This window comes from Trypanosoma cruzi, genomic scaffold (genome assembly GCF_000209065.1).
Source record: "Trypanosoma cruzi strain CL Brener 1047053516481 genomic scaffold, whole genome shotgun sequence".
Taxonomy (NCBI): Eukaryota; Euglenozoa; class Kinetoplastea; order Trypanosomatida; family Trypanosomatidae; genus Trypanosoma; species Trypanosoma cruzi.
Window position 1 is genome coordinate 29,727 of NW_001849277.1, and position 9,377 is coordinate 39,103.

General features: G+C 51.5%; 4 protein-coding genes across 4 annotated transcripts, besides 10 other annotated features; all 4 read left to right on the forward strand.

Moving 5' to 3' along the window:
• Positions 1 to 1,686, forward strand: Tc00.1047053503401.40 (glycosyl transferase, putative; the record flags this gene model as incomplete). Its single annotated transcript, XM_800868.1, has 1 exon — positions 1 to 1,686. A coding segment is annotated over one exon (1,686 nt), but the record flags the coding sequence as incomplete, so codon positions are not given.
• Positions 1 to 4,714: a sequence feature (heterozygous, Esmeraldo-like haplotype).
• Positions 1,760 to 1,783: a microsatellite.
• Positions 1,860 to 1,893: a microsatellite.
• Tc00.1047053503401.29 (hypothetical protein, conserved) lies at positions 1,987 to 2,349 on the forward strand (the record flags this gene model as incomplete). Its single annotated transcript, XM_800869.1, has 1 exon — positions 1,987 to 2,349. The coding sequence occupies one exon, from the start codon at positions 1,987 to 1,989 to the stop codon at positions 2,347 to 2,349; it is 363 nt and encodes a 120-aa protein (XP_805962.1).
• Positions 2,424 to 2,453: a microsatellite.
• Positions 2,507 to 2,566: a microsatellite.
• Positions 2,756 to 2,883: a sequence feature (A-rich).
• Positions 2,982 to 3,977, forward strand: Tc00.1047053503401.20 (hypothetical protein, conserved; the record flags this gene model as incomplete). The annotated part of the gene is made up of 1 exon (XM_800867.1): positions 2,982 to 3,977. The coding sequence occupies one exon, from the start codon at positions 2,982 to 2,984 to the stop codon at positions 3,975 to 3,977; it is 996 nt and encodes a 331-aa protein (XP_805960.1).
• Positions 4,021 to 4,045: a sequence feature (AT_rich).
• Positions 4,124 to 8,340: a mobile genetic element.
• Positions 4,715 to 9,377: a sequence feature (areas not merged during assembly with more than two copies in the genome that could not be assigned to a particular haplotype).
• Positions 8,264 to 8,340: a mobile genetic element.
• Tc00.1047053503401.11 (retrotransposon hot spot (RHS) protein, putative) lies at positions 9,134 to 9,377 on the forward strand (the record flags this gene model as incomplete). The annotated part of the gene is made up of 1 exon (XM_800870.1): positions 9,134 to 9,377. A coding segment is annotated over one exon (244 nt), but the record flags the coding sequence as incomplete, so codon positions are not given.

The following is a 9,377-nucleotide window of genomic DNA, read 5'->3' on the forward strand; positions in this document are numbered from 1 at the left end:
TTTATTGCCTTGGCTATACTCTGGTTGAGTCTCGTGTATCTCGTCCTGTCGGTCGTTGAGGAGTGGGCGGTAGCAGCCAAGTCAACGGCCGCCGAGGCCCCGGAAAAGACGGATCTCATTGTTGCCGAGCCTGCACCAGCGACAGAACTGCCAACTGCATCCAAACTAAAGACTTTGATGGCATTGGGCTACGAAAGGGAAACCCGGTTTGACTTGGATCAGAGAAACGCTTGGCGTTGGTCGAACGGGTCATGTCCAATGGCTGCAGTAGGCATTACACATGTGGCGCGTACTCGCCATGCACCCATCGCCTACCTCACATTTATATCAAATGAGAAGTTTGTGGATGGTGCTCTGGTACTTGGTACATCATTACGTAAGACCTCTGTCTTTTTGCAGCATGGGGTGGCGGATTTGGTTATCACGATTACCTCCAACTGCGTTAGTGCGGTGTCTCGAAAGCGCTTGCTTGAAGAAGGAGGATATACCCATGTGTTTGAGGTCCCTTCCTTGGCAGGCCGCATTCATGCGAAATCTGGCATATTTCGTGATACCTTTGACAAGATATACATGTTTAACCTTACCATGTATGAGAAGATTGTCTTTTTGGATGCTGACATGATTGCGATACGGAGTATGGACAAACTTTTTTCAAAACCCAAGATTTGGGGTCCGGATTACGTTGCAGCGGTTGGGGGAAATGATTACTTTCAGACCGGCATGATGATCATTATTCCAACACAAGAGATGTTTAACTGCATTTATGACCGACTTATTCGTGGGACACCACCAAATGGCTTTCAATTTACCGGATCATCGGCTCGTGATGGAGTACTGTTGCGGGATGTGTTTCAAACAAGGTTCCACGCAATCAACCCAAAGTACAGTCGAAACCTTAACCCCCGACATCGACTGGACATGAAACTTCCTGGCAAACAGTCCATTGTGGCCGTTCATCTACGCGGAATAATAAAGCCATGGCACGACAGGCGGCTACCAAACCCTCACACTGAACTTGGGAAAAAAGAGTTTGGCTTTACGTACCTGCATTGGTGGACCCTGTATGAGGAGGAAATACACAAAAAAAGTGCTTACTATCTTAAGGCGCTTGAGTTTCATTCGAAGGGACATGCACCAGGTTCAGAAGCCATTGTTGTAGACGGTATCGCATTTGGAATGCAAAACACCGATGCAGGTGGGTCTATTGTTTCACCCTTGACGCACGTATGGATGCAACGGCACTCCAAGGATGCATACACGCAGCTTCTGTCATCTGAGGAAAAGAGGCAACGCAATCGCACGCTTCCTTCCATGCGAAAAATACCCAGTCCTCATTTCGGTCTTTCATGCGATGCCGTATGTGCTCAAGCGGGATTACGATGCGCTTTGGAAGCGCTTTACTTTACATCACTCAATGACTGTGAAGAATTGCGGTCTGTATTTGGATGCAGCAGGTGCGAAATGGGTGTCTACTGGCGACCGCACCCCGGGAACGACTTCCCCGCCGTGGAGGATGTATCGCAGGAACTGGAGCATGAAAACAAGGAACGTAAAAGTCGGCTCAGGGATAATTCGACCAATTTGGTATGTAGGTATAACTACCTGCATGATGCGCGAGGAGTTCCGAACTGCACTGCCAGCTACACGACGACTCGTCGTTACTGCCCCTGCGTGCCCAAACCGTAATATATGAGACGCGTTTCCCTGTTGCCATGGTTTAATTTTTCAGTCATTCTTTTTCTTTTATTTTATTTTTCTCCTCTCTCTCTCTCTCTCTCTCTCTGTGTGTGTGTGTGTTTGTTCTCATCACTGAGCTTTATTTTCATTTTATTTTGTGTTTTTTCTCTTGTGTGTCATTGTGTTTGTTTGTTTCTTTGTTTGTTTGCTTTTTTGCACCTTCTGACTAGCCTGACGCACCACGGCATTGATAGAGTGGGGAGAGGGAACGTACCACTTACACAGCAAGGCAATTTTTGCACCATCTACATGATGCGACGGGGAATTGGGCAACACGCAACGGGACTTGTGGCGGCAACAGTGGCACCAGCAGCTGCTGTGAATTTTCCCTCCAGTGTTCTTGTGACACCCTCACGGGGAAAATACGTGCGCCAACCCAGCCCGCAGTGGGACCCGCTTCACGAAGACATCAACGCACACGTGAAGAAGCGTATACCCGGTGAGACTCGTGTAGATCGTGTTCGGCGCTTTGCACGTGAGTGGCGTAATGTGGAATTAGAATTAGGTGTTTACAAGGATTCTCGTGGACGGGAGATCAAGTACAGAAAAACATTTGTGTACCGCTACACTTACCCCAATGCCTTTGATGAATTTTGGTGGCCGTGCAAATAAGTCATTAGGGCAGAGTAGAAGCAACAACAAAAGAACGCATAAAAGGGTGTGTGGGTGATGAGGAAATGTAGTAGAAAAAAAAAAAAAAAGAAAAAAAAAAAAAAGGGAGGGTTAGGGGGGTAGATAGTACATGTATATTTGGGTATCGGTAGGAATAATATGAACGTTTCTGTGTACGTGTATATCTATGTGTGCATACTTATATATATATATATATTCTCAAATATATTATGGCACGAATGCACAAGGAAAGAGACGTCTGTATGACTGTTTGTTTTTTTTTTTTCTACTACGGATGTCAGTTATACCGCTATGGGGTCAATAGTCATTTGTAATTTTAAATTACATCTTTGCAGTAAGTATGGCAATGGAATTACTCCAAGCAGAATTGATGTGACGTGTATGATCCTGTTGTTTTCTGTCTTTCTGTTGTTGTTGTTGTCTTTTCCCTTTTTGCAGGTCCTTTTCATGTTTTCGTTTTCTTTTCTTTCTCTTCCTCTCTTATTTTGTTGTTGTTGCTTTCTTTATTTGTCTGGTTCCCTGTACACGGTACACGGGAAATGCGTCATGCGTTTACGGCACAAAAAAGATGATAGTAGACTAGACCAAAAAATAAAGGAGTTTGACGTTGGATGGCTGATCGCAATATAGCTGTGGCGACATCTCCGCTTTTAGCAGATGGCAACGATGACGACTGCACCTTCTCGGATCAGTTTGCCCTCATTGCCCGTCGCATGAGTCGTGCACTCTTGCGACACCCACAGTTGGGGTTATTTTACGACTACCCACATGTTATGTACGAGGCTTTGCATGATTTTTTTGCACACTGGTCAGCTCGCCAACAGCGTGCATCCTCCCTTAGTCTTACAATGGAGCAGACGATGAATCTATTGCGGTACGGAGAGTCCACCATACGAAGTGTGGGGCTTTCAGAAGATGCGCTTGTGCGGGCGCAGACGGCGGCGGAACTTGTAGCCGTCTCCCCTCTCATCGCCATTGAGTCCTTGTCGCATGAACTGCGGAGCGTACAGGTCTCTGTGGGAATGATCCCTCTCGCGGAGATTGTGGAACTCGCTCGCGTGCTTGACAATGCGCAGGGGCTTGTAACGCCTTTCGGTGCTCTCAACCTCGTGCATCTCGTGGCTCTCGGCGCAACCCTCTGTTTAGCGCCGGAAATGAAGACCCTCCTGCTGATGGTGTCCAGCTGTCTACACCACCGCCTGCTGTGTGCCGCCGTTTTCTATGAGTGGTCACTAATCGATAAACCAAACGCCAATGCTTTGCGTGAATTATCGAAAAGAGTGGAGAACGAGGCTTCCGACGACGGAATCAAGGAAGTCATCAATTCCATGCTCGGAAGCACACTTGAGGGCTTTGGAAGTCAGCCTACAGATCCCGTGATAACAGATGCCACCATCGAGGTCACTGCTCCACCAGCCGACTGTATTGCGTCATCCTCTCCCGGTACTCGGCCCCAAAAGAGTGAGGAAACGTTTCCCACTGCACTGCACAAAGATGGTAGCGGTGGCTGTAAGTCCTTCGAGGAGGATGTGGAGCTAAATGATGGAAGCGACATTGGGGTGACCGACACGGTTGATGTGGAGTTTTGGCGTCGGCTGTGCAGTTGAAGAAAAAGGAAGGGAAAGAGTGGAAATGCGAGAGAGAACCCGGTTTTATTATTATTATTATTTATTATCTTCTTTGTCTCTGTTTGCGTTGCGTCATGTGTTGACGTGCTACCTTATTAAATGTCCCCTTTTCTTCTTTACTCTCTAGGGACATATGGAAGGGATGTTTGCGAGGAAATCTGGTTCGCCAAAATAATACATCTCTTAGCATGACGGATATATTTCTGTAGGCATTTTTTGTATCTTATGAATTTCGGGAAGACTACGACCTTAGGGGATCAGGGAGTCGATAGCAATAAGACAACTTTTTTTTTTACTATTATTGATTACAGCCAATTCGATTGAAAGAAATGGCAGTGGTTTCTTTTACACGGCGACGGGGAGGAGCAACATTGGTGCCCGCATGTTGGACTTGGCAAGCCAGCATGGCGATGTACGGGTGCAGCTCGCCTTCGTTGATGAACACGGGCCGTTGGATGCGGTGGTAGCCGCCGCCGCAACAATGACAGGCTTACGCTTGGTTTCAGGAAACATCGCCATGCACTGGGAGGAGTCGACCGTTGCGGGGCACTTTGCGAATCACCGGGCGCCTCAAGTACCTAATCTCGAGGTTCGAGTGCTGCTGCCCATCGTGTGTGTGCTGCCCGGGAGTTGGGGGTCCAGCAGGGGCTGATCATTGCTGGAGGGCAGAGACTGAGCACCGACTACGCCAGCGCCTTCGCGGACGTTGCGGATCGGAGTGCTCAGCTTTACTCTCAGGTGGAAGAGGCGCATAATTACCTGTCGGCACGCGGATCTCACATTGCGGTGGCCGGCGGTTTTCTTGCGGGACGCGGAGACGCCGTGTCAACGCGAGGCGTCCACCTCTCGGAGAGGGCCGCCAGATGGCGTAAACACACAGCCGCATCAACGGCATCGTTTGATGGCTGGGGGCGTGCCAGCATCCACGTTTCCCCAACGCAATCTCACGGGAGAGAGACGGCGGGTCAACACCCATACGTCTCAGGGCAATTTTGGGCGACCACACCTCCCTCACTCGATGCCTTTGCCCTCCCACACCTTCCACTTCGAAGATGACTCCGGTGCAGAGGATCAGGTACTGCATTTCCTTGCATTGGACGTTGACACTTGGGCCCCGCGTGTATGGAATGACGTCGTCTCCGGAGTCCTCGTCGACCTCCGATGCGCATACGGTTATTATTTGCGCTAAGTGGACTCTCAGGTTCAAATGGCCATCGACGGTTTTGTGTTGTGCAGACGCGCACTGGAGATAGATCGGGAGCCCACCGATCAGTTCGTGGATTTTGGCAGGGCCCTACCGCAGACCTTCCGGACGCAGATCGCGATAGCAACCGACCCCAGCATATCCCGCCCTCCACACTTCGTGCCCGCCTTCACATGGCCGTTCACGAGGCTGACACCTTCGCGAGGGCGACCCAGCCTCTTGTGGAGCGGCGCGTAACCCAACAAAAACAACGATTGTCGCGATGTCAGTTGCATCGTATTTATGGACACGATGCATCTACACGCAACGTGCGCAGCGCAGCCAGTATGGATTACTCGCAGCGCAGTCGGCCATTAAAAAACGGCGAGGGGCTGCCGGCTGCTTACGTGGGCGGACGAAAACAGCCCCATCCATTCCACCACCTCCCGCCAATCCGCACACAAGACGTCGCACCGTGCCGCAGACACTTCATCCGATATTTTGAATCGCCCGAAACAATTGACGAGAAGGGCAATGGAGCTTATCCGCAAAGAAATTCAACCGTGGTACGACGAACCTCCGACATCCCCGCTTTGGGCCAGCTACATGAGGGGAGCGAAAGAGGCGGCTCGAGAGATGTGGGCGCCGTCAAAGTGGCAGCAGAGAATGACTCTAGCGGGCAATTTACAGCCTTTTGCTGCACGCACAAACAGCCGATCAACGCGGAGAGCTGCGCAGCCTTTTTGGCGGTAATAGTCTGCGTGGCGCCATCGACCCGACGGCAGCACGCCAGGATGCCGCGGTCCATGTTGCAAATGGATTGAACCCCGCTGGGCATGGCGATTCTGGGGCTACAAAAAATTGCGGCGCGATAAGAGGCGAAGCAGGCGCGCCACTTGATAGAGGAAGGGATGGATCAATATATCCGTAGCCGGACTGACTGGAAGCAACGTGTTGTTTTTCGACTTGCGTGGATAACGGCGAGCTGTTGGCCCGAGATTGCGGCCTTAACCCCAACAATTCCACACTGGAGCCGGACGGGACCATAATTCTGGATTGGTTCGTATCCTGAAAGACGGCGAGGGCGGATCCCCACCGCGCCTCACGGTCCGTCAGGATACGAGGGCAGGAGGACGTGTTAGACACCATAAAGTTATGCAGGACACTTCGACACAACGAGAAGCTCACGAATTTGACGGCTGCCCACGTGGAGCGAACCCTGGCTCCTTGGAATGAGACGGCGCATTCCACAAAACGGGGTGCGCTGAGACACGCGACTCAAATTGTGGAGACATACGATTGGGACCCACACGTGATCTCGCCGTTGGCGGTGCACGTCGATCCGTTCGACCTTCCCCAGAACACAGTCCGATATTTGAGGAGGCACACCACAATGCTGACCCAGGTGTCGTCGCTGGTCGCATTGATGTAAAGGGGGAACGGCGGAAGGGCAGGAACCCTGGTTGTGAGCGGAGGAGTGTTTTTCCATGATTTTTGGTATCATGCTGCTACAATAACAAGACGCACGACAAGGACGCGTCCGGCCACTCCACAAGAGGAACGAACCATCCCGCTACAACAACAAGTTAATGTGCCCGTATTGAATCTGGAGTGGATCCAGAGCCGGTTGAACTCGGCCACCTTGGAGAGACTCATGCAATTGTGTGGACACGTTGGGCGGTCCCCTTTACCTTTATCCTCCTCCGGTAACGCGCGCTAAGGCTCACGGAGGATTCCAGTCGCTGACGCGCGATTAATGAAGGAAGCGGGAATAATCGAGGACGCTTCGTTCACAGTAACAAGCGGCGGATGGATGATGCCCTTTTCTGTGGTGGAGGAAAAAACCACCGCTTTACGACGACGATGGATCGCGTGGCCACGCGACGAGAAGAGAGACGACCCTTACGAGGCTCATGCTCCTCTTTTACACATTTCCCATTATTTGCCACCTGTGATAACTGAGGCCGCCTCCTGCCTGGATTTAAAGGCATTTCTTTTTCTTTCTTTGTTGCTGCGGGGACTCGGCATCTCTTTTGATGCCGCGTGGAGGATGGCACGCTGGTGGAGCTGGCACGGCTCCCAATGGGATACAAGGCCAGCCCAGAAATTCCCCAGATCATTATTACTTCGGCAATTGCGGGGGTGACGACGGTGGTTCACTTTCTCCGAGCTGCACCTCCATTGGTGCGTATCGACGTATGGATCGATGATATACGCATTGCAGGGTCGAAAAGCGACGCGACATTGTGGGAAGTCCAAGTACTTCGTAATGCGGATGGCCGTCACGCCACGATGGAGGAGGATCACGAATTGGGCGCCACGCATTACACCTTCCTGGGGTGCGGTTTGATCACTCACATCAGGCGGTGTCCCTGAGAGATGAGTTTGCCCGGTCTGTGCGCGCCATGCCGTCGCTGAAGTATTTAACCATCGCAGAAATGGAGGCGATGGCGTCACGGTTTTTGTACGCGGCTGCCATTTTTGTTCAGGCGTTTATGTGACTACTACTTTCACATCAAGGCAGTGCGACGACGATTATCGGCACTTAACCGGGGGATTGTGCAGGAGACATCCCCGGCGAACCTTCCGCCGTCAGCGGTTGGTTTGGGCGAGAGATTACGACACATCACCGAGAAAATAATCGTAAGCGGATCATCAAGCCCACGGAAAAGGCATCCGCCGCCATCATCACTTATGTGTCGCTCTGTGGATGGTGAGCCGTTTTCATTCCAGACACCGGCGACGTTAAAATCGCCGGAGGAGAGTGGAAGAGCCTTTTCCTATCATGCAGGCCGAGGCACGCGCGTTACGCTTAGCCTTATCGGCTTTTTCCGCCTTCTTTTTGCCCACCATGGACGTTTGGGTGGACAACACTTCGCTGCAAGGAGCGGCGAATAAAGGCAGCTCAAAATCAAACGCCATGGCGTGGGAGCTGCGGCGGATATATGAGTTTTTGGACTCTCGCAGATTACAGGCATCCGTTGCCTACGTACGGTGTGCAGAAAACCCCGCAGACGGCATATCACGCGGTCGTGTTTTTACGCTTCAGGACGTGGCGAAGGGGTGGAACTTGCGAAGGGCAGCGGCGGGGTCTTTTGGCTGGAGGACCCCAAAGTCTGCCACTTCTCAATTAATATATATATATCCAATCCGAGTAGAGTGAGCGGGCCACAATTGTGGCTAATGGATGATGTATATATACATACATTTACTTGGTGTAAAGTTTGGGGATGTGGTGAACCCGCTCTTATTCCATTTACTTCTCGTTCCCGTCTAGTTTGCTTTCTGTGATTGATAACCTCAGGATGAGGAAAGCGGCCCAGGTGAATATTTATTTTGTGTCACTGAGTGAAGCACTGCCATTCCGTTGAAAGCGGGATGGCTGTGTAAATTTTGGTGCCGCGTGACTGGCGGATGGGTGAGGACCCACTTCAACGTCTGGCTCTTTGAGTGCTCGCTCCGGGTGCGTTGTGTGTTGGCTGCGGGGATGTGGCCGCATCCCGTTGGCTGTGGGATTGAACTGGAGGCGGTGGCGGTGTGTGCGTTTGTTGTGTGGAGGGCCGAATCCTCTCACCCGCGGACTGACAGCACTGCGGTGTTTGTGTGTTTCAGCGGCGTTGTGCGAGCATGTCCTCTTTTGGAGTGTGTGCGGTGACGGAGGTGCCACACGGGTGTGCGACCGTAGCGAGCGGAATGCGTGGGCGAACCCTCCGCGCCCACCACGTTGTTGTTGTAGACCCTCTCCAACACTGTGCTGGGTGGATGGTGCCCGCTTGTCGTCGTTGCGGTGGTCTCCGTGCATGTGGTGTGCGTCACGCTGTGTGGATGACTCTATTTTTGTGGCTGCTAGTCATATCCGTGCGTATCTCATTTCTTTCTTATTCCCCTTTTGATTATTTGTTTGTTAGTGTTCAGCTTTAACTCGATCCAACTAAGAAAACAAGGAGAAACAATGTCTGGAAGACCAGAGAAAGGACTTTACGGTAATGAGGAGGGCCAAGCGTCTGCTGTGCCACAGGGAGATTCTCGGAGGAGAGCGAGGTCGGACCTTGAGGGTGACACAGATCAGCCCGCTGCGACTCCCATAAGAGTGGAGGAAGCGCAACTACGGTGGACCATGTGCAGCTACGTGAGGGACATCCTGCTGGACGGAGAGACCGACATTTCCAAGATAAAGCTGAATGATTTCTTCGGGA